We start from the raw sequence: 25262 nt of genomic DNA, 5'->3' as shown, positions 1-25262 counted from the left end.
AGCTTAGCGCCATGTATGGTAGTTCATTTCCCACGATGCTTATGACATAGTTATTGATCATTTCATAGCAGCATCACAGCCGAGTCTGAGCATCTTTCCTCTCACATGATGATATCTCATTGATAACACGTGATTTTTTGTTTTCCTGCATTTTTTTAGCAATTTGTAGAATTTTCGAACATCATGTTCATAAATAAAAATAATTTTCTAAAGAAAAATAATTATAATATATTTTATAACATTATGTTCATCGAGACACTATTTTTAAGCGATGACAAGTATATCTGGATTTTTATGAATGGGAATACTTTTTTATGAATTATTATAGGGTTTTATGATTTTTTTCCACCCATAAAGTGTTGCCAATTGGTCTATTTAGATGGGCACCAATATGTGATTTTTGACAAAGATTATCACAGCTAAACATTGCAAAAAGTCCAATCATAAGCTAATAACTTTTAAATTTTTAACTTGAAGGTCGAAGTGCCATGCACAAAAAGAGATTTATATCACAATGAATGTCAATGCATAGACAAATTAGAGGAACATGTGCCAGCACAATAAAATTTGATACTTGTTTTGGAAAAGTCTGTACATGTACCAGAATGTGTGTGCTTGTGCTTTACAAAATCGTTGGATGAGATCAAAAAATGCACTACTGTGACACATGGCAGACATGTTGCCACATCACACATTAAAATATTATATAAAACATTACCTTTTTTTAAGGGCATGTGTCCTTGTGCCGCTGGCCACTATCAAAAAAGGAGTTGATGAGACCTGGTATACATGTTGCCACATAATCATTTAATAGACGTTGAACTTTATTATTTATTATACGCCAAACCTCATGTCATACTGCAAGAAGTGGATCAAGGACAACCTAAAAAATGACAGCAATCATTGCAGGGAAGGAATTGTTGGGAACATTTACGACACAACAAGGACGAACGACGAACCTACCATCAAAGTTTATGAGATCAGTCTTCTATAACATCAGATATTAGGATTTGGATTTTGTGAAATTTGGTCTGTGATTGTATTTATTTTCTCTCCTTCCTTGTTGGTGACGGACAGTGGATCCAAAGCAGACGTGCAAGACGTTGTAAAAATCACCTTTAAAATTGCTTCCTACATTTAGTAGGCTCGATGAAAGAGACTGAGTTGGGAGATGTTCTTGTTGTCTTGGCTGATTGAGGACCAGCAACAAAGGAGAGGATGAGTTTAATTGCATATTTAAATTTCTATGTTCCTAGCAGAACATGACGACCTGGGATTTGTTCATCACCTTATGTTGTTCCATCTTAATTTCTGGTGTCTTGCACAGATCCATTCACATATTCATCCAAATGACATCCTAAAACTATTATCCACTTTTAAACATGTCCATATGACCATCCCTCTTTTCATATTGTGATCGTCGCTTGATTTCATATTTATAATTCTCCTTTTCTCTCTGCATCATTGTATTATACCTTCCATCTTTCATATTTATATTCGTAGACTCTCTATAAGTATCAACTCTCGCCCTTATCTAACCATCTTCCTTGTGTCTCTATCTCATATTTTTTAAGTATCCAATCTCACCTCTTTAATCGTCACTTATGTAGTATTACATTATTAATAACCATTTCCAAAGGAGACAATCCTTACTCACCATTAACTCTATACATTCCTCAAAATTAATATTAATAAATATTATTGATTAAAATAAAATACCAATGACATAATTGACATCCTACTTTTGAGTTTTTCGATCGCCTGCATTTTGAAGTAACTGATAACTTTTTTAAAATGATAGTTTATAATACTTTTCCCTACACCTTATCAAGCGAATAAGACACGCCATTATATGATAAGTTCAGATTATATAGCAGCCATTAAGGTTGTATAACACAAATCAATGGTAAATGAAGATCTATCTATACTTCATACGTCATTGTTAACTCTAGCTCAAACTAGGCCATAAGGTGATGGAAATATATGTGGTCAGGAAGCCAATTACATATTTCATGTCTCATTCTATGTTCATCGATACAACATATTCATTATGGTGCACGTGTGATGCTTATAATGAAGTCCATGAATACATGATCTGACTTAGTGAATTATGATGCGATCTTAATAGGAAGATCACTAATCTTTAAGCATGTGTTCTAAATATTCATATTCGAAGGATACAAGAAAAAGACATCAAAGTATCCAGATAGAACACCAATATCTAGACTCACTCGTATGATGAGTATGGCCGTTCCTGTGGCCACTATTGTTGAGACACTAAGGATAGATAGTGGGTGCTCTTTAGTGGAAAGAGTTCGCTGAATTGATCCGTACGAACCCCTTAATGATATTATACCAAATTGCCAATCAGGTTGATTCACGTCAGGGTTGTGTAAGTGGTCCTTGGACTTGAGACGCCAAATACGTCTTGTGGACGGATAGTTGTACTTTGACTATGACCTACGCGTCCGTAATCATGGGATTCTAAATAGTCTTAGTTTGGGTACATCAAAAAGTTCACGAAGACAATTGAATGGTCAAGATGGGATCGTCCACCCTCGGTATAAAAAGTGACAACTCAACGAAGACGATGTGATTAAGTCCTTGGCGAAGACAGTGAGATATTGGAGAAGAGTTCTCCGATGACTTCTGAACGCGTTAGTACTAACTTGGATGACCGATTAGGGTTTGATAGTTGACCATATCCTAAGTCATCCTAGGAGCATCAAGTGGATAAGGGATTATACATGCACGGCAACCGATGGTGAACATGCTCCACGTGTGAGTCGATATAGACTCCTCTATATCTTTTTGAGCACGATGTGTAGCTTGGCACCCCACGTATTGGAGACTTAACCTATCGATTGGGTTAAATCGATCCGACGTTAATTAATCTATATGATGATATAATTAATTAATCTGAAAGGCCAATAAAGATTATTGAGCCACTAGAGTCGTTAACTAGACTGATACATGGGCCTAGAGTGTCACACGCAAATGGTTTTTTGGACATTTAAAGATATACTTAAGTTCGGGGGTTTTATGAAAAATACCTACTTAGAGGAAGGCCCTTAATGAAATTTACCCAGGCTAGAATTGTTCAGGGGCCTTCCCCAACTTCTCCTTTCTCTCCACACTTCCTCTCCACTCTCGCTAGGATTGGGATGGTGTAACGACAACGATAGAGATTGAACGGGGCTCATCAACGAGAACGATGTGTGGAGGACCGCGTGGATACTTTTAGAGGATGCACGTATGAACAGTTCTACGTGACTCGTTCGAGGATCAAAAGAATCACAGATGCGATATGTGATGAGGTATTTCATTTCAATGATTTTAATGATGTCGTTGGATTCCGTTTAAGTCTTCTGATACAAAATGTTTTGATTTGTTCATCCGTATCAAGGCCTATAGAACCCAACACAAGGCACCTGAATATTGTGGACCCAACAATGAATCAACCCACAAAGTACATAAGCCAATAATAATCATCACAATCTCACCATTATCCCGTGCACTAATCTCCACTAGCCTACAATCCATTACATGTAATTCTGATGTCACCTAATCATACATGGTATCCTAATAATGATGCCACAAAACCACATGACAATACATGATATAGCTCAGATTCCGATATCGTGAGACCCATTAATAGGTGGTGGACCAAGGCAGAGAATCTTCGAGGAATTCCAACTTCTAAACTCAAAGAATCTAACTTCTAAACTCATATTCACTAGGTCGAAGATATGATGTACTGTTCAAGTGAGGTTCTTTAAGCATTCACCATTTCCAGATGAGCTTTACCCCAAACTGGAGGTCACCCATCTTGTATCGAGTATTGGATGACGGTATCGAGACACATGCTGAATCGGATATCGGACAGTATTGTTTCGATATCTGTTTTTACCAGTATTCGGATGTCGGATGACGATATCGGATATCAGTCGGATATCAGATGTTGGATGACGACATCAATTAAATGCTTGAATAATTTTCAAGAATACAAATAAAATAAAAAATAAATTGAAATTGTTTCATGCGTTGACATCTATGCAACGAAATTAAACCATCCAAAAACATGATAGATTCTCGAAAGCAAAACAAAAGAAAACGAAAAAATGCTACACAAAAGAAAGAAAGGAAGAAACAAAGAAGCGAAAAAACTTAAAAGTTCCTATACATAAAAGATATTATTTTCTATTTCTCACGAGGTTCTTCAAGTTAGATGGACAAAGGGAGCAAAATTAACGAGAGGGGAAAATTGTTTCTTTTTTGTTTCACACGTTATGCATGCTCATTAAGTTTCCCCTCATATGTCATGCATACCCCTAAGTGGAGAGGGGAAAAACTTAGATTCAATGATCATACATACTTACCATACTCCTTTCTCCACTCATCCACTATTCTTTACACTATTTTCCTCATTTTATCGCGTCTTAGAATATTCACAAATTTTCGGAGGAAAAAATCAGATCCAGAGACGGACAGCCGTAGATCCGGTGGACTCTCGATAGACCTCGTTCTCTGCGCGCGCTTTCTCTGTCAATCTCTCTATTTTGCTCTGGTTGGGGGAAATTTTAGGGTTTTGGACGGGGGAAGAGGATGGACAGGCACAGAGGAGATCGAGGGGGAGGAGATCGGCAACGAGGGCCGTCGAGGTGGTCGGACGGCCCGCCGGCGAGCCAGCGGCAGTCGGCTCAAGCTCAGCCTCGCGGCGGCGGAAACGGCTTCGACGGCGGCGGTCGGCACCATCCGTACAGAGGCGGCGGCGGCGGTCGTGGCGGCGGCGGCGGCGGCGAGCCTGATTATCCCCTTGGCGGCGGCGGCGGCGGGCGGCAACACTCTTTCCGCGGCGGCGGCGGTGGAGGTGGCGGCGGAGGTCCGCATGATTATCCCCCTGGTGGTGGTCGATTTCATCCTTACCGTGGCGGGGCTGGAGAGGGGCCGCCGGATTATCCAATGGGTCCGGGAGGCGGAGCTGGGCCGGCGGGGTACCGCCATGGGGCCGGTGGACCCGTCGGACATGGCCTTCATGGGCCTATGGCTGGCGGGCAGAGGCGTGGCGGCGGGTTCTCTTCGTTCGGCAGAGGAGGATCTCCTGGTATGTCTCTGATTCTTGCTCTTGGAGGATTTTTGGGGGTGCCCGTTTGCTTGAGATTTGATCTTCTTCTTCAATTTGAATTTGTGCGCCGGTTTCAGCGGACCATCTGCTAGTTTCTTGATCGAAATGGGTCTCGCTCCGTGCGTTTATATTTTCTTTGACTTTGTTGGAAGTGAATTTTAGAGGCTATGTGTCGATCTGATGCTAAAATTTTCAGTTATTTTTGTCTTGAAGGTCTTGTGTTTGTTCTGTTGGAGTTAGCTGCTAACACAGTTTCGGTCATTGCTGGGCACGATTACATTGTGATGTCTGCGTTTATGATTGGATGCCATTCGTGCTTTTAGCCATGCTTAGACGTGTTTTCAGATCAGTTGATTTGTGCGGGAATTCGAGGTGGTTCCGTCGTACCCGAATCTTACTCGACTGTGAAAGATGGCCAGCCTTTTTATGTTGACATGGATCCATGCTCATCTTCCATTTTACAGTAATAGTTACATCAATCTTCTATAGACAAAGTTTATGAATTTTATTATTTATCCACGATGGTATCTGTACAGTGGAGCTCCTTGCGGTAGCATCTTAAAGATGCGACTGACATTAATCTGGGCGAACTTTTTAATTTTTCTAATCCTTCAGTTTTTATGACATTTCCTTCCGTGCTTCTGTTGACAATACATGAAGTAATTTTCATGTTTTGCTGTAAGCAGTGCGATTTCTTCAGAAGATAATGCGTTCTAGCGTTTTATTGATGCCCTCTTTTCTTTTACAGATAATACCGAATCAAGTAACTTCGCAAAGCTCTTCGTTGGTTCTGTTCCTCGGACTGCGACTGAAGATGATGTAAGCAACACTTATGTTAAGAAGTTTATTTCGTAAATTATAGATAGCTTTTCGCTTTCTTTATGCTTTGTAAATTGTCGAATACCCATGGTGTTTTTTGCTAACAGACAGACGGAATATTCCAGTTGTGCCCCTGCGTCCTCATGTTCCTCTTGGAATTTAGCGGCATTCGGCTCCTGTAGAGGAAACGCTAGAATGAAAAGAAAATGTCGTTGATTATTTTAGGGTCTTACAAATACCATACTTATTGCAGAGTACATTATTCGCCTCTAAGGCGGGCCCACTTTCTTAACTGGGAACTCGTTATCGGCCTTTATAGGTCAAGCTCATAAGTTTACACCAACAAAGATAAACGGGGGAAATAGAAATAAAGCTAATTAAGTGATCTCAGACCGATACCAACAGTATTATGTGTTAGCTTCCTAAGAAATGTTTTTTTCAAAGAAAACTTCCCCAAGAAATGTCTGAGGGAAAACTATTGTTAAACCTTTATCCAATTAGGAGTTATTTAGTGCTTTCTTCTCTGTTTCATAAACTTTCCTCATGAAGATATAGAATGAATGTATGCAGTCACTAACGGGTTGAATTAATCCTCTTTTTTTCAGATTCGACCTCTGTTTGAGGAACATGGTAATGTTGTTGAAGTCGCGTTAATCAAGGATAGGAGGACTGGGCAGCAGCAAGGTAAGCATATACAATTCGAAATTATTATCTTTTGATTTGTTGCAGGTCTTTTGTTAGAGGGATAAGGCTGGTACTGGATCACCATAGCTCCGGGTTTTGGATCTGTTCTCTTGGGTCGTTGGGTGCAGTAGCCTCATTATGTTCGACCTCTGTGAAAAGTTTTTTCTTTTCATGTAGCAGATGCCGTTGCATCTCACTCATGTATCTGAACACTGAACGCTTAATGACCTTGCCATCTATGATGATAGAATCTTCATAGATGTCTACCAATCTAGTTATTTTCTCTGCTTTTCAATAGTTCCGAGAATCTTTTGGCACGGCAGGATTTCATGAAACATAATTAAAGAACAAATGGATGCCCCATTCAGTTTATTCTTGTCTTGAATGGTATGTGAGTCGTTGCCACCCACCGCATGAATGTGTCCAGTACTCTTACTATGGATCTGAATGATATTCATCTTGTTGTGCAAGTACACTGTGGGATGAATTTTCGTATTTCTAGATGACCATATGCGTTGAATTGGTTACACCAAATATTTAAATCTAGATCCCTCTTATTTTCGTACTTCTGTTATAGAATGTTTTGGATCAGCCAGCCGAAGCCAGTGTACGGACATGCTTTGTGAGGCTGCGCCTAGTCACTTTATATGGGTCTGCATTGGTATCTTGCGTTCACAATCGCCGAGAATTGAATTTCGCATCCTTGTTGATCAACCACGAATATGACAGTGTGCTGTAGATTTTACTTGAAAACTGTGCATGGTACTTTCTTGATAGCACGTGAGTGATTGTGACTTATTCCCTTTGGCCATGTGATTGTGGATGTACCAACGTGTGGAAATGTCGAATGAGTTCTGGCCTGTTGTCATCAGAAGCTTTGCCTGAAAATTTAGGTCCTTTTTTGACATACTTGGGTTTCTGGAAATGTGGTCAGAATGTTTTGTTGTTTGAATTCTTGTTCATTGTTTGCGAATGATGTTGGGGGATTGTCTGATGGCATCAGTGTGATGGTACAGCTTTTCATTTGGTTAAGTCTCTGAGATGCATTTGTCAGTGGTATTAAAGCGCCATTTTGTTTGAACATGGGTGTGCGGTGTGTATATGCAGCTTTCTGGTACGATGACTGTTCCGAATGTGTGATAGATGCGTCCTGGCCGTTTCAACTTTTGGTTGTTAGTCAAATCTTTGAATGTTGAAGCATCACTAGTGTCATCTATACAGTGGCAGATGTATCGACCATGTTATCATCTCATTTGAAAGTTGGATTTGATTCGATCCATTTTCTGTGAATCACTTGAGTATGTTCCACTCTTATGTTCCTTGCTCGACCAACAGAAAATGGATAAACACCTATTCTTCGTTTGATTTACACAACATGCGCCAATGGTGGATTCCTATTTGTTCCAGTTCTCATGCAGCTGTCAGTTGGCGCTTTCACTGGATGTGTATATTGTGTTTATCAGTTTTTACTGGGAAGCTGCATTGTCTACCGTCATTGACCTTTTGTTCCAACCTATTTTTAAAGATATCAAACATCTTAGTTGAATCCTTTTTTTCTGTCATATCACTTACTGAATTTGATGGTAGATTTCTAGACCCACTTGGCAATTTCTGCCATTTCCGATCCAGAGGGCAGAGTTTCTGCCGTCAAGCATATGAATTTTGGTGTCATCTACTAGTGTACTATTGTCTACGGCTGGATGATCTATGGGATTCTATTTTCATGGATGTGTACCTGATGAGTTGCTATTTTATCGATAGCTCATTTCCCGCATTGTCTGGTAATCGATGATCTAAAGGGTCAAGTGGCTGGTGGTGATATCATGGGAACTGGAGCATTTCAGATTTTCTCTTGCTTCCTTGCCATATTAGTCTAAATGTTTTTCAGTTCCTAAGTGTGAATGGGTGTAAAACTGTCTCTACTGGGGAGATGTGAATACTGTTTTCTTGGTTTAATGACACTTTATTTGTGGTGTCATATAATTATATTGTGGTGTTAACTTCTAAATCCTTGTGTATGGAGTATAATATGATGATCCTTCGCGACATGTATATTCTTCGTAGACATGTACACATAAATATTATTGACTTGTTCATTTTTATCTCTTTGGAGCCTCTCCATTCAGGTTTTCCATAGATTTTCCCTGGATGATTTTTTTTTGAAAAGTTATTTAAGGCGGTCACCCGACAAAGCGGTAACCATCCGGAGTTACATGTGGAGATAGTTAAACTCTCTTCACCGCCTGGCCAACCCCTCCCTTAACTGATTACCCCTCTAGCGAACCATGATGCCATGAGGCCCTCGACCTTGTGGGCTTAAATAACTTTATCCTTCCTGGTTGGCTTCATAGTTAAGTGACGCATCTCATTTCACGTAATCGGAATGCAAACTGTTTGCGATTTTCTTAGAGGGTTCGATCTCAATGGCTTGTTCATGATTATGGGGATTTTGAATTCCGTCTTTCTTAGTTGTGCGTTTTGTTTTCACATATTTTTGACTCGATTTTCAGGATTAAATGAGTATTCAAGCTTCTTTCCTCTTTGACCTTGCAAAAATAACATATAGTCCATCATTTTGTAAGCATGAACATATTGTTTAGAACCATGAAATGGCTATACTTAAACAGGATGCTGCTTCGTGAAGTTTGAGACGCTGATGGAGGCTGACAGAGCAATCAGAGCTTTGCACAATCATTTTACGTTGCCTGGTGTAAGTCATATATTCTTATTTTTTAAGCATGGTTCTCGTTTATTTTGATCCGACAAAGGATGAAACTTGGCGGTGGTGCTTTTAGGGACACGGTCCTATCCAAGTGAGATATGCTGATGGAGAGCGTGAACGCCTTGGTAAGCTGTAATTGTTTGAAACATTCGTTCCATATGTAAATAGGTGCTTCAAGCTGTCAGTTCTATATAACTGGAAATATTGATTTCAATTGGAATTATTTCTTCCATTTCATTAGCGTCATTTCTTAGTAGACGATTTATATTGTTTGTAGCTTTGTATTATTTGTCATCCATGTTTCCATTAACTTCTCTATTTGATTGATACTAGCATATTGTCTTTTTATCTATTTGTCAACTCTATCATCTTTACTAATGATCAAAATTAAGCTCATCAATGACACCTTGCTCTCACGTAATGCAAATGCATAAATTCTGTTTTATATTTTTCATTCAGTGCTGTACGTATTTTGCTTTCGATCGTGAATCATAAAAGCCATGTGAATTGACGTAGACCTCCATGGGTATTATCCTTTTTGTTATTTGTAAGATTTAACCAATGATCCCTTTTAGCTGACTCACTTGTATTCGCAGACTACAGATAATCTGCTAGGAAGATATAAACGGTTGTTTTAATCCTTTTTCCATAGATGGGCCTTTATTTGTCTCCTCTATTTTGTAAATACTTGGCCCAATTAGAGATGCCCAGTCTATTGGGTCAATCACTCAGCATGGAACTAGTTAACATGTGTACTCATTATGTAGTTTCCCTTCTTTCTCTGTCTCTCCTCTCTCTCTCTCTCTCTCCCTTCTTTTCATTCAATCGAACAGTACCCTAACAGTTGAGTGAAGTTGTTTGCATTTTTTTTCACTGTCGCAATCCTCATCCAGTGAGCTGTCCTTGGCAAGGTTCTTCCCATCAATCAGTAAAGTTCTACATGGTAGTGGAGCATCTGGTTCTTTGACGGTCATTGGCCCTTTAACTTCTCTCACACTTCACGTGCCTTTTGCCACTCATTGATTCTCTGCAGACACAACCAACTTCGCTGCTGTATTCTTTTTCAATCATATTCTTTTTTTAGGAGCATGTAAACCTTAATCTTACCTCGGTTGATCTAATGCCATACCCCTTTTGTCACTATCTCCTTCCCTGCCGTCACCACCAGAATAAAAGATTCCTATTGGGAGTGATTAGTACTTGATCTGCATACCTGTTTTCAAAACTCTGAAATTGGGAAAGATCCTCGGAATATTGGTGAAGTTTGTGATGCTATGACTCATAGTCTCCTGCTGAATCATCTGCTGCCTCAGGCCAAGTCTCTTGGGAGTCTTTCTGGTTGATTTTGGGGTCAACTGTAGACTGTGCCGTTACTTATCTTTATAGCCTCTTCTGACGTCTCTATTCTGTCCTAACCCACGGGTTCCATCTGCTCGTCTCTACATTATGCTCCTACAAAGGGTGAAAAGCTTGTCTCTGAACAGGTGTTCTTTGGAGCAACTGCTCGAGTATCTGTGGTTTGAAAGACGAACACTCTTTACTCGGTAAAACTGGTTTAAATACCACTTTACATGACTGAAGGACAAGATTATTAGAAAATGGCGTTTTTTAAATGTTATAGTGTTATGATGTAGCATGCTTGTCTCAAGTGCCACGCAATTTGAGGTTAATCTGACAATTAGACTTGCCGTTGTGTCTCTGATTGGACTGTGACTAATCCAGTCCGATACTCACCCGTATATATCACTTAAACCAAATTTATGAACCGAGCTGTTTTGTTTATCTTATTCTTACGATGTATTTCACTTTCTCTCTCCCATATCATCCAAGCCTCTAATCGACAGAAGAAACATTTACCATCATTCTATTTTCTCCTTGAATTTTGTATCGAGGTAGTGGTGCTTCACATATCCGGTGTTCTTTTTACCTGTATATCCCTGCCTACATCTTTGACGGGCTCTTTCCTGGTCTACGTTTCTCAAGTGGTAGTGTCTTCCAACTCATAATCCTTACTGACTAGGTGTTGATACGTCTGCTCCTGCTCCACTGGGCTATACTTCCGCTACACCTCTCCCTTCCGACAGTGTTCTCGTTCTTCCTGTTGCGGTTGTTTTCTTTTCTCACTTAGACATCTATCTGTTGAACTGTGAAATCTGTCTTAGAATCATATTTTTTCCTTTGACATTGATAGATCGAACGACTATCGTGGAGAAAGATGAGAACAAAAGTATCCCTTTTTTACTCAAAGAAAAATAAAAATAAAAAAACAGCATGTACAGTTCTGGGTTTATAGGGCTCGGAGGAAGAGAATATGACCGTTGGATTCAACGGTCATATTAGGGCATAGACTGAGAAATAAGGAAAGTGGGTTGGGCCCATTTTTAACACATGGGCCCAACCCTTACAACATGAAGCAATGCAATCTTGACTGGGCTTAATGGGCCCTAAGTGGGCCTCACTGTCTAACACCCCCCCGCAAGTTGGGAGTAGATGTTAAACATTCCCAACTTGGACACAAGTGCTTGAAACTGTGGTCCTGAAATGCCTTTGGTGAAGAGATCGGCAACCTGCTCTGTTGTCGGAAGATAGTGGGGAACAATGTACCCCTCATCGATGCTTTGTTTGATATAGTGTCTGGCTACCTGAGCATGCTTAGTACGTTCATGTTGGACCGGATTTTTAGCCATCGCAATGGCCGATTTACTATCTGAGTATAAGATCATCCCCTCTCCAGGGAACAAATGCAAGTCTTGGAGAATGTCCTTAAGCCACATACCTTCACACACGCCCTTTTTTAGTGCCCGAAGTTCGGCTTCTGCACTTGATAGCGAGACTTCCTTTTGCTTCTTACTGCGCCATGTTACAAGGTTTCCCCCAAGAAAACTGCAATATCCGGAGGTTGACCGACTGTCCTCAAATGAACCTGCATAGTCTGAATCGGTATACAGTACAACGGTGGGAGTGCCTCCTTTCTTGAAGAGTAGACCTTGACCAATAGAACCCTTAAGATATGCTAACACGCGATCAGCTGCCCTCTGATGAGATTCCCGAGGGTCAGTCATGAACTGACTTAAGGAATTGACTGCAAAGGCAATGTCGGGACGAGTATGATTCAAGTAGAGAAGTCTCCCTATGAGACGTTGAAATGAGTGCTTGTCCACGGGTGCGTCCTGCGCATGTTGTTCTGCTCGAAGCTTTATATTCACGTCAACGGGAGTGGCAACTGGACGACAATCTGATTTTCCGGTGTCCCTTAGCAAATCAAGGATGTATTTGTGTTGAGACAGTATTATACCTGACTTTGAGTAGGCCACTTCAATGCCCAAGAAATAAGTGAGGGGTCCGAGTGCTTTGATGTCAAAGGACTTGGCCAGATAGACTTCAAGTTGCTGAATTTCCATGGTGTCATTTCCAGTGATGATAATATCATCGACATAGACGAGAAGAATGCTGACTTTTCCATCCGGGTTGTGCTTAATGAACAATGTATGATCCCCCTCACTCTGACTATACCCTACTGCAGTCATAGTGTTAGAAAACTTACTGAACCAAGCTCGAGGGGACTGCTTGAGTCCATATATCGACTTTCTCAGACGACAAACCCGACTAACATCCTTGTCATCCAAGTATCCAGGGGGCGGCGCCATGTAGACTTCCTCCTCCAGTTCTCCGTGTAGAAAAGCATTCTTCACGTCATACTGGTAGAGCTTCCAATCGAATATTGCTGCTAGGGCAATCAAGACTCTGATGGTGTTTAACTTTGCAACTGGGGCAAATGTTTCGGTGTAGTCAATCCCGTAGGATTGAGTGTACCCTCGTGCCACCAATCTGGCCTTCAGCCTGGCAATCGTACCATCGGAATGGTACTTTGGTGTGAAAACCCATCTGCTGCCTACTAACTTCTTCCCTGGTGGTAGATGTACCATTTCCCAGGTATTATTTCTTTTTAAGGCCTGCATTTCCTCATCCATGGCTGTCTTCCAGTCTGGGGATGCCAATGCTTCCTTGACATTCTTCGGAGTAGTGACTGCCATTAAGGCAGAGATAATCTTACTGTATTCGACGGAGAGCCGAGAATAGGAGACGTAATGGCTTACTGGATATCGCTTCTTGCTGGTGCATTCTCTCGTTCCTTTGCTGACTGCAATGGACCAACCATTGTTGGTTGGTGCTACGGCATTCTGTGGATCATTATCCACAAGCTGTGCTGTTCCCGAAGCATCTTCTTCTTCCTGAGGACTTGTACTATTTGGTTGGTCTTCCTCTTCAGCAGTTGCCAACGGATCTTCATCTTCTTGAAGGTCGGGTCCATTGTGGACGCTTCCTTGCGGTTCGTGGAGGCTGGGGAGGAGACCAATATTCTGGTTTCCTGGCTCCTGGCTGAACTGGCCTGCTTCCGCTATGGTTCCCAGATTCCCTTCAATTCTGTCGGCTTCACCGTAAAAGGTCTTGGTTTCATCAAAGACTGCGTCGGCGGTGACGAACACCTTCCTTGAGCTGGGATGGTAGCAGCGGTACCCCTTCTGTGTAGAGGAATACCCAATAAAGATGCATTTGATGGCTCGAGGCTCCACTTTTCCTGCATTAAAAACATGAACATATACTAGGCAGCCAAAGACCTTGGCTGTCAGGTTAGTTTTCAAGTTGATATTAGGAAATTCCCTAGACAAGAGATCTATAGGTGCACTATAATTCAGAGTCCTAGATGCTGTACGATTTATCAGATGTGTAGCAGTAGTCACTGCTTCACTCCAATAAAACTTGGGACAATTCCCTTGAAATAACAGAGCTCGGGCAGCAGCCATAATATGTCCGAGTTTCCTCTCAGCAAGACCATTTTGCTGAGGGGTGTGTACGCATGAGGATTGATGTATAATTCCCTTTCTTTCTAGAAAATTATTTACTTCTCCACTGAAATATTCTTTTGCATTGTCTGTCCTTAAAATCTTAATCCCTTTACTGAACTGATTCTGAATCATTTCGCAAAAGGCTAAAATTACTGACGGTACTTCAGATTTAGACTTCAATAGATATACCCAAGTATATCTAGTGAAATCATCAATAAAGATGATAAACCACTTATGATGTTGGAGTCCCATGGTAGAGCATGGCCCCCATACATCACTGTGTATGCAATCGAACGCAGCGGAAGTCCTATGGTCATTTCTAGCGTAGGTAGTTCGTTTATGCTTAGCAAATTGGCATGATTCACAAATCAAAGTTTCAACATTAATCCCCTTAAACAACGTAGGGTGAGTTTGTTTCAAGAGATGAAAGGATGGATGTCCTAGTCTTCGGTGGAGGAGTACAGCCCTGTCTGCACTCTGTGTGTGGAAAGTGATGATCTGGGCCCCTTCCTCCACTTCGTCTAGTAGAAGAAGTCCTCCTTCCCTTCTAACAGATAAAATCCTCCTCCCGGTGTCCTTTTCACACAAAAAACATAGATCTGTGTCAAGAATAAAGCGCCAACCTGTATCATTAACTAGCTTTGTCAAAGATAACAGATTGGCTTTCAGATCAGGGACATGCAATACATTTTCTAGAATTTGACCTTTTACTTGGATTGATCCCTTCCCTGCTACTTTTAGGATCCCTCCATTAGCAGTGAAGACTTTGTGATTGTACAGATTTGATTCATAAGTTTTAAAAATGGTTCTCTTGGGAGACATATGGTCTGTCGCCCCAGAGTCTAGGATCCATGGATCTGATATTGAGGTATTATTAGAGAAAGTTGTGAAAGCATAGTGTTCACCTGATTTGGCCAGGGCCGTAGAGCTGAATTTCTGGATCAGTTTGTTCATTTCGGACTGCATGTGAATCAACTTTTGAAGTTCACTGCCCTCATTCTCCTTCGGGGCAGGAGTGACTTCTCCTCCTTCGGTAGTCATGTAGGCTTTCTTCTGCTGCCCCGGATTCCAGGTTCCCTTCCGAATTTGCTCCTCCTTCCAGGCTAACTTTCTACAATCCCTTTTGATATGTCCTTCCTTCCTGCAGTACCCACAAATCATAGGCTCTGAGGGGTTACCTTCCTTGGGAACCGTGGAAGACTTGGTGTTTTGTGATGAAGCGGTGACAGCCGGGCTCTGGGTGTTCCGAGGTTCTCCTTTCTTCACCAAATGTGCGACTGTGACTGGGGCAGTGGGCTCTTCTCCTTTTGCATTCAGCTTCCTCCGACGTTCTGCACCTTGTAGTTCTGAAATTGCTTCGGAGAGAGTCGGGAATCGTTCCTGATGTACCAATTGGCTTCGCAGGCCTTCATATTCAGGATTCACACCAATCAAGAAGGTCAGAGTACGAAATTTTACTTCCCGTAGGTACGAGGGAGACGTCTTGTCTCCTGTCGGCCAAAGGAGGTCAAGCTCGCCAAATGGCCTTGAGCTTAGCTGCAAATGACGAAATTGTTAAACTGCCCTGCTTCAGTGTGCGCTCCTGGTCGCAAATCCATCACTCGATAATCACTATGGGTGTCGGCACATGACTTCTGTATCTCTTCCCATAGATCTCGAACGCAACTTATGAGAATGTAATCATCTCTCTGCTCTTCTTCCATATTCTTAATCATCCAATTTACGATTAGTGCTTCTTCCGGGATCCATAGAGACATTTTAAACTCATCCTCATGGGGAGGATCATCTGTCAGATGTCTGCCCAATCGTGCTGCTACAAGTGTTCGCTGAGCCACAGTTATCCACTTCTGTCCGTTAATCCCGTTGTACTTCATATCCAAATCAGGTAAAACTGGCCTGATTTGGAGCGAAGTATCAATGGGTTGGAGTATGGATGATAGCTCAGCTTCTTTTTTTAGATCCTGTTCCACCCGTTTGGATCTAGATTTGCCCCCCATGTGGACTCAACACCTCAAAAAACAATCTATGTAGATGCGTAAAGTGAGGGCACGAGTGACCTCTGAAGTACTTGGGACTCCTTGAGCGAGTCAACACCTTCTGAAGTGCTTGAGACTCAACCGCCGAACAGGTCTTCGATCAGCCCCGTCGACAGCAGAATCGAACTGAAGTCAATGAACAGCTTCGAGCTTGAAGGATGCCCCGCGAAGAAGAAAGTGACACCCAATCTTCCACAGAACCAGATTCCGGAGACCGGAGAGGAACTTGCCGGTTTCCGGTAAGATTTCCGGCGAACTTCTCGGAGATGATCGGTTGCCGGTAAGATTTCCGGCGAACTCCCCGGAGATGATCGACGGCAAACTGCACTTCCGGAAATGATTCCGGAGACCTTCAATCGTCGGACGGAAAAACAAACGGCACTTCCGGAAATGATTCCGGAGACCTTCGACGTCGAATCGAAAAAAAACGAACGACACTTCCGGCGATCGACGAACTGCACTTCCGGAACGGATTCCGGAGATCTTCAACTTCGAACGGGAAAAAAAGAACGGACCCTTCAATCGCGCTCTGATACCATGATAGATCGAACGACTATCGTGGAGAAAGATGAGAACAAAAGTATCCCTTTTTTACTCAAAGAAAAATCAAAATCAAAAAACAGCATGTACAGTTCTGGGTTTATAGGGCTCGGAGGAAGAGAATATGACCGTTGGATTCAACGGTCATATTAGGGCATAGACTGAGAAATAAGGAAAGTGGGTTGGGCCCATTTATAACACATGGGCCCAACCCTTACAACATGAAGCAATGCAATCTTGACTGGGCTTAATGGGCCCTAAGTGGGCCTCACTGTCTAACAGACATTATCCTGCATTGACAGCTAAAGAGGGAATACACTCCTGGGCTGATACGGGAGCTACTCCAGTGACTTTGATGAAAAAAGTGGTATACCCACATGCCCCAAATCACTCACTCAATTTATTCACTGGCGACAATCTTTACCAATGGACAAAGTACGTCCAATAAACATTGTTATGGGGGTCAACTATACCACTTGACCCGCAATCCACCTAAGGACAATGACCCAAAATATACCAAATGGTGATGTCAAGAGGATACTCTCTTCACATCACCCTTTGAGGATATTCTCTTCACCTGGCTGTTTCACTCTTCAAAAAATTGGCAAGTCAAATGCTGAGTATGATCATATCAGGGAGATATGGGACTTCATTCAACAGAGATATGTCATGCATGATGATGAATAAATATTGCAGATCTTGTAGAGCGTTCCGTGCCCCCTGCGATCAGAGAATCACACTCCATCAGAATATGCTGTTGAGCTCCAGGCATTATACAATGAAATTGACTTTTTTTTGAAAGAAAAGAGGGAAGACCACCCAAACTCGGTGGTCAACCCAAGATTAATATTGATTATACAAAGAAATTGATGCCCTTATTTAGGGAATGTCTGAAGCACTTTGGATTCAAGGCATCCTCGGCGAGCTGGTTTTTTGTCGGCACGCCCTGTCACTCTCTTCTATGATCAGCCTGGCTCATGATCCTATCCAGTGTGACGGTACCAAACACATGGAGATCAATTGCCATTATTTCAACAACAAGCTAGAGTCCGAACTCATCATTATCGTCTACATTAAAAAAAAAATCATTATTGTCTCTACATTCCCACCAAGCTTATGATCCCACCAAGTACCAGTTGGCAGATCTCCTTGCCAGAAGTCTGTCCAGAGAGCAACATGAAACTCTAGTGGCCACTATGGAAATGACGGACACTATTCCTCTGCTTGAGGGGAGGTATTATGGCTTTATAACGTAGCATGTGCATCTCATTTGTGATCCACGATTTGGGCCTTATCTGACCATTACACTGGCCATTGTACCTCGTATTGGGCTGTGACTAATCCAGTCCGTATACAACTGTATATATCACTTACACCTAATAAACGAACTGAGCCATTTTGTTTATTTGTTCTTGTGGTGTATTTCACCTTTCCTGCGCAATCCGAGCCATGACTTACAGTAATCCATTTTGGAAAGGTTGCCTATTTAAAGATCAGAGGGGAAGCAATTGATGACTCGACAATCAGCAACACATGCTCCATGTTGATGAAACAAACAGTCCTGTCAGGGTGAGGCTCTTCTGATAGTTGTTGAGGTGGTGACGACTAGTCAATCAAGTCTTGTGCAAAAGGTGGGTCCTGACAGCTTCCGCAGAATGTATCTGTGCAAGGCACGATAAAGACTGCTCCCACCTCTTATTCTCATGTCAGTTTGCCCAGGGAGTATGGGCATCACAGCAGATGCCAGGAGTGTATCTCTTTCGACGAGGCATTTTGGGCCTTGATCAGCAATTGTAGATACATGAACAAGCTGAACTGGGGGAGACTCCTCATGGTGCTACTGGCGATATGGCTGCATTAAGGCGTTAATATTTTTTTGGTTTGACTACCATTTTGGGTGGTCTTCCTTATTTGGAAAACTTATTGCGTATGGCCACTCTGGAAAACTTATTGGAAAACCACTCTGGAAAACTTAAAAGCAGACATGAGTGAGGTGCTTATTGGGCCTAATTTGCGTATGGCCCTTATTTCCAGCGCAGGAGCATTGGATGCCTGTGGTCCATAGAGGTCACTGTTTTTTTAAAAGATAAATAGAGGTCATACTGTCGTGCCCCAGGGGAGGGTCGACTGTAGTGTTTTCTGGAGGAAAGTGCCTTTCCCAGGTCATCCTTCGTCGCCATGCCTCCTACTTCCATCCGGCCGATAATGTGCTATAAATTTCGTAGTAAACCTTCTCATCACAGTCACATGGCGTTAGCCTCTTCCTAGAGGTTTGTCCTCTGAGTCGTTTGCTGCTTCTGGTCTATCGACTTTGATTCTCCCTACTCCTGAATCTAAGACTTGGCAATGATTCACGTGCACATGGAAGAGATTAAACGGTTTCCCACCTTGAGTCTCTTATTGTGGTGGAGTCCGCATCTTGGGTCTGTAAAGAAAATCGTCCTCTCTCACTGCTTTGCCAGCCTCTTTTACATCTTATAGGATTGAATGGATTATAGTCATACCCAAATGAGCTCTCACTCTGGCTGTTGCATCTCTTATAACCTTTCACATAATAATCACGAAGTTCCCCCCGATTCAAATGAACACCTCATGGTTGGATACGTCCTTCTTTCTTTCTCGCCGTCCTTCCATTTGTCCTCCTCGACCATCAAGTCGACCTTGTCTCCTTAAATGTTGATTTCAGTACTCGGATAACAGCCGTTTTTTCCAATGACGATGCGTGTCACTACCATGGTAAGTGGCAAATGCAATGGAAGAACCACTCTTCAATTACTTGATAGTCAGAGAGAATATATACAGCAGAAGTACAAAGGTCAACTATGACGGCTAGGTTGTCCTAAAAATGTGTAAAGACGTGTCGTTTCAATGAATGTCCTTTGCTCTGACCGTTAATGATTGTGTTTCTGATAACGACGAAGTCTCAAGGCAGGAAATGTGTGTCGTTAGAAAGCATGGTGGTCTTTATTTCGTCCACAACACTCTAGCTCTTGGAGTGGTGGACAACTCCTCTTTCTTAACTTGCCTCACTCAATATTGTCTGCTAATCAGTTTGGCTTCTCCGTAGTGGTTTTAACTGCTCCTCTTCCTTGAAACTTAATGATTTTTCACCTGTTTCACGGGCATCATATTGAATCTTTTTTAAAATGCATCGTTTATGTTGTTAAACATCATCAAGGGACAAAAGTTCGCCGTCTGGTTCTTCGTCGTCTGGTTCTGCTCTTATTCCCATTGCTCTTCTCTATATTGATTTTTTCATAAAGTTGGGGCCTTGCTCCATTACGCTTAAAGCATGTGATGATAGGCTATTTTCATCGATTACTCTACCAAATACATACTGGCGTTTCTCCTTTATGTCGGATATTAGTCATTTCTTTTACTTGTGTGCCATGATTAAGATCCAGCTCTCAACCGTGATCAATTTTTTTCAATCGGATAAAAACCACTTGAACACCCCTGTCGATCCTTTTCCAAACACATGAACATCCCTTTCCATTCCCTGGAAGACCAATCTTGTGCCTCGTGTCTTTGGGTGTCTTTTTCATGTCAACTATTATCCTATTCAAGGGAAACTTGATTCAAAGGTGCTCAATAATGTCTTTGTTTATTGTTACTACACCCATAAAAGCTATGAGTTCAATAAATAGTATGCTCGTAGGTCCAATGCTTGCAAGGGTGTTGTGTTTGACTAGTTTTTAACTTTTTCTCTGTTGGTGATTGTGATAAGACCCTGATTGAGATTCTGTCGGAATATAATCTTAGGCTTGTGAAATGAGGAAACGATTTGTGATATAGGATCGCTCACGAGGGAGAAGAGACGCTGATAATAAGATTGTCACCAGAACGGTGTGAAGAGATGGATGGATGGGAGGGAGGCCAGCATAACGGTGTGCAGATATGCCGAGAGACAGAGAGAGGAGACACGAGATAGGAAAATGGTCATATGGAAAATTAGCTGCTTTCCTAAAGGGAGGGCCGCCTTATTTAAAAGGAAAACATGGAGGGGAAGTAATTAACGTAAATATCGTTATTTGATGTGATGGAGATAGTACCAGTTTGTCGATTATTTTGCAATGTTCACCTTGGGTTCTACTTTTTGCTTCCTGCTGCATCCATGTGTTTGATCATTTTGCGCTTCTGAGTGTGTGCTCTTCGAATTTTACAAATTTGGTCGATGCATCTTGGTCGTTGAAACTCCATGTTGCCTAAGTTTAAAGTGAAAAGTCTCATCTCTTAATATTGTTAGGTGCAGTGGAATTCAAGTTGTTTGTTGGCTCCCTCAACAAGCAGGCTACGGAGAAAGAAATTGAAGATGTAAGTTTATTATTATATTATGCTGTACGCCCTCAATTGCAAAATTGTTGTGCTGATTGGGTTGTGGCTTCCTCTTGCGTGTCCTCTTTTGTGCCTTCAATATTTTTAAAAAATATTTTTGACTCGATATTAGACTGGAACATCTATTTTTAGGTGTTTATTTATGCAACTGTTTCGCCGTTTACATAAGATAAGCGTACTATTTGTCGGGATTTTTTTTACTTCTCTTCTGTGGTCACGAACTATTCCAAAATGCATATCGCAGATCTTTGCCCCTTTTGGTCGGGTTGAGGACGTGTACATCATGAAAGATGACATGAAGCAAAGCCGTGGTACGTTCTACATGGTCTCGCTTAACTTATGATGAGGTTTTCCTGCTCTTGAGTTTATTTCTCCTTTTTCTCTTCACAGGCTGTGGTTTTGTCAAGTATTCCCACAGGGACATGGCTTCAGCGGCGATTGATGCCCTCAATGGAAAATACACAATGAGGGTAAAACTTCTAATCTGTCCCCGAAATTCTTTATCTCTGGTCGTTTTAAATTGTGTTTTTTGGCTGCTTTGGGATGATTAGGGATGTGATCAACCGTTGACGGTCAGGTTTGCGGACCCTAAGAAACCTCGTCCTGGAGAGTCAAGGTTGCTCTATATATCCCTTTTGAACCTGACAAGATTAGTAAATCCTTGGACATCACATTTTTTGGTTTCGTCACATCTAATTTATCTCAAATCTTATCGTTGTTTTAGGGGTGGAGCTCCTTTTGGTAGTCCTGATTTTGGCCCGAGATCTCAAGCACCATTAGGCCCAAGGTACTCTTCACTTTGGATTAATTTAACTGTGAAAGTGGATAAGATGTTTGAAGCCGCGTTTCTTCATTTGGTATATCTCACAATGAAAGTGTGTTGCCTTAATCTCTGGAAATTTGGAAACTCTGTTTTTTCTTTTTGGTATGTCTTTTTGTGAGTATGTGCTGTGTCGTCTATTGCGTCATGTACAGGGGGTCATTCAATATTTTGTTCTCAATGTGGTCTCTCTTTTTTTAAAATTAACTTTCATTCGCCAGCTTTTCCCAGGTTATTTTTTTTGCCATATTTCCGACTTATTGTTCTATCTTTATGATACCTATAAATGATGCGTCTAGTTCCTGGCATTCACCAAGCGCCCAATCGCGTGGTCCATCTGAGGGCGATGTAGCATCAAACATCAGCAACCCGGCCTCATCCTATGTGAGATGCTTGACTTCTTTCCCTCATTCCTAAACTGTTTTACCTTACTCTTTTTTTCGACCCTCTATTTGCAGTCAGGCCCACTTGGTCCCCATGGCGGTCCACTAAACGGTTCTCTCCCGGGGCCCCCATCGTTTCCCTCATCCATTCCTCAGCAGGTGTTCCTTGCCATCTCTGTTCTATCTTTCTCCGATTCAGTACCAATGCGTTTTAATTATTAAAATTTAAATCTCTTGCTTCTTAATGCTTTCCAGGGCTTCAGCCCATCGATGGCCCAAATGCAAATGATGGGCCAACCAGGGCTGCCTCTGCAAAAGCAAGTTTTGTCCCCCAAGGATCTGCAGCATCCCCCACAGGCACCTTATTCATCTCAAGGGCCCTCCATGCATGGCCCAATGGGCCAGCACTTGGGCCCCCTGCCGGCCCATCTAACCGGTGGCATAAACTCTTTGAACCAGCCGCTGCCTGGTCCGCCAATGGCCGGCTTTGGCGGCCAGCTGCCAATGTCCCAGCCATTTGCGCAACCTTTGGGTATGCCTGCTACTGGTCGACAGCAGTTGACTTCCCCTCGGTTGCTTCAGCAGTCCGTACAGCAGCCTCCTACACAGATGATGCTGCAACAGCAGGCACAAAGCCTGCAGTCAACCTTTCAATCCACTCAGCAAGCCTTCTCCCAGCTGCAGCAGCAGTTGCAGCAGATGCAACCTTCCCAAGCTACTAAGCAGCAGGTACACCGTCATCCCTTCTTCCTCATCTCTCAATTTAGTGTTTGTTGTCTTCATTGAGTAGATAACAAAGAGTTGTCATCGTACTTGCCATTCGTCCATGCCAAGATGACCCTGATAATGATGAAGATGTCATCATCTGCGTTGCTCTTCGGCAACTAGGATGAGGATGACAAAATCGTGATCTTCATCGTCTTAGCAGCAGATGAAGACGGGGATTGGGCAATAACGGTTGTTGGATGAAGCCCCTGTGCCTTCTGCCACAGGCCGCTTATCCTTAAAGATGCTGAGAAGGACGAGATTGTCACCATCGTAGTCGTCCGTGACCAGAAGGACAATGACGATTTCTAAATGATATTGACGACTTAGCCCTGAGACGGAGAGCAATAAGATCAGTGTTCACAGGAATCAGTGGCTAGATCCTCCAGATGGCCCCTCCCAGTTGCCACCTCTTCTCCGCTCTGATCTTGGGTTTGGCAAAAAGTCATCTCGTTTCTCATCTTAACTGGCTTTAGTACATGTCACAGTTTGGTGGGTCGGGGGCCTCTTAAATAATTTCACACGTGACTAATCTAAATAGTGGGCAACTTATAGATCGTGGGCCACCTGCAATGAAAATAGACATCAGTTCAAAACTATACCAATTGTAAACGAAATGGGCTCTGACTAACTATTACCTCTCATTTCTTGCTCTTTCTCTCTCTGTCTTCTAAACGGAGGACTTTTTAGCAGCCTGCTTGGAGTGGAAGTACGCAACAGGCAGTCTCCAGTGGCCTTGCAGTCACAACAACAGCTACAGCAGCAGGTTCTTCAGCCATAGGTTCTACTGCTTCCAACCTGGTGAGTTCATCCGCCGTTGCGGCAGGACCCACTACCTGTAACTGGACGGAGCACACCTCTCCCGAAGGCTACAAGTACTACTACAATAGCGTGACAAAGGAAAGCAAGGTTGGGGATTGTTGATCTCCTTGTTCGCTTAAGTTCTTCATATTTTTGAATCTCAATGGAAACAACGATCATTGTCCTTCGTTGCAGTGGGAGAAGCCGGAGGAGCTGACTCTATTTGAGCAACAACAGCAGCAACCACAGCAAAAACCGGCAGCTCCTCCAGTTCAAGCCCAAGCCCAAGCCCAATCCCAGGCCCATTCCCAGGCGCAGTTATCTGGTTCCGCATCGTTGTCAACTCAGCAGCAAATGGGTCAACTGCAGCAAACTCAAGGTCAGATGCAGATGCGGCATCAGGCGTCTATGATGGTTAGTTTCTCAGACGTGTGCCCATTTCATCTATTCATGGTGTCCTCCTAGGTTTGATTAAGCATTGCTGATGTTCTTAATTTTCTTCAGCAGTATCAAGCCCCGGGTAGCTTGAACAATCCGATGTCCCAGGTAAAGTATCTACTTTCGGTTTCATTCTCCCGTGAAATAAAAGTGAAATATAAAGTAACTTTGGTAGTGTCTATTGTTCTAATCACCAAAGTCGATGCACGGATAAAATGTAGATGATATACTCATTATCTCTTAGAATATACTGAAGCATAACTGGAAGAACATCAGAAAAAATTCTCAAATTCTTGTTATGCGCTGGTCAGGATCTGGGCTATGTTCAGCAGCGGCCGCGTGGAGCAGTTGATGCTGCCCGTATCCAACAGGTCCCATCATCTCTCTCCTTTTTCACATCTTTCATGTTCCCATCAATGATTTTCTATCAAATCTAAATTAAAATCATGATTCGTACCCACAGGGTCTTCAAGCTGCTCAGCAGTGGATGTGGAAGAACAATCCTGCAGGTCTGTCATTTAACGGATGCATTAAAAAAAAGTAAAAACAATTTCTCTGAGCGAATTTCTCTCTGACCATCTCTCTCTCTCTCACTCTGTTTTTCAGGCACTTGAGAGATCGGCCACAACTCTCCTTAATACGTGCAGCCTTAGTTTCAAGTCGCGCAGGGCAGCAGTAACTTTGACGAGTCACTGCATGTTAAGAGAGAGAAGGAATTGATCCAGGTGGGCCTTCTCTTTTTGCCACCCGTGATCTTAATCCTGCGTCTCCACGTTGGGATAGAAGATGGCGACACAAAATGGCAGCCTGGCCAGCCTCCCTCTCTAAGAATTCGCACCACATCTTTCCCTTCGCCCTTCATCATCATCATCATGATCATATTCTCGTCATCATCATGGCCTATTTATACTTAAAAAACTAGCCCATTCTGTCAGTCCAGTGGTATT

General features: G+C 42.4%; 1 protein-coding gene across 4 annotated transcripts; it reads left to right on the top strand.

The window, feature by feature from the left end:
- Positions 1–4549: 4549 nt before the first annotated feature.
- LOC144702501 (flowering time control protein FCA-like) lies at positions 4550–25249 on the top strand. 4 transcript variants are annotated; one of them, XM_078574567.1, is made up of 19 exons: positions 4550–5104; positions 5874–5944; positions 6550–6628; positions 9256–9338; positions 9424–9475; positions 21026–21087; positions 21353–21419; positions 21499–21578; positions 21660–21724; positions 21833–21895; positions 22228–22312; positions 22387–22470; positions 22567–23040; positions 23767–23985; positions 24073–24291; positions 24382–24423; positions 24627–24686; positions 24779–24824; positions 24922–25249. In XM_078574567.1, exons 1-19 carry the CDS (start codon positions 4606–4608, stop codon positions 24927–24929), a joined length of 2358 nt encoding a protein of 785 aa, XP_078430693.1. In that variant the 5' UTR covers positions 4550–4605; the 3' UTR covers positions 24930–25249. The 4 variants fall into 4 exon arrangements, with proteins under 4 accessions (XP_078430693.1, XP_078430688.1, XP_078430690.1 ...); XM_078574562.1 differs by having other exon boundaries at positions 21020–21087; positions 23770–23985; XM_078574564.1 differs by having other exon boundaries at positions 21020–21087; positions 24385–24423.
- The last annotated feature ends 13 nt before the right edge of the window (positions 25250–25262 follow it).

Source organism: Wolffia australiana, chromosome 1 (genome assembly GCF_029677425.1).
Source record: "Wolffia australiana isolate 7733 chromosome 1, ASM2967742v1".
In the NCBI taxonomy this organism is placed as follows: domain Eukaryota; kingdom Viridiplantae; phylum Streptophyta; class Magnoliopsida; order Alismatales; family Araceae; genus Wolffia; species Wolffia australiana.
The sequence above is the reverse complement of the archived record's forward strand: the minus strand, read 5'-3'. Positions and strand labels throughout refer to the sequence as shown.

Excerpts from the sequence above, each read along its gene's own strand:
- LOC144702501 (XM_078574558.1), top strand. The coding sequence starts at position 4,606 with ATGGACAGGCACAGAGGAGATCGAGGGGGAGGAGATCGGCAACGAGGG. Across the intron at positions 22,471-22,566 it reads CCTCATCCATTCCTCAGCAG|GGCTTCAGCCCATCGATGGC; the intron begins GTGTTCCTTGCC and ends AATGCTTTCCAG. Across the intron at positions 24,424-24,626 it reads TGAACAATCCGATGTCCCAG|GATCTGGGCTATGTTCAGCA; the intron begins GTAAAGTATCTA and ends TGCGCTGGTCAG.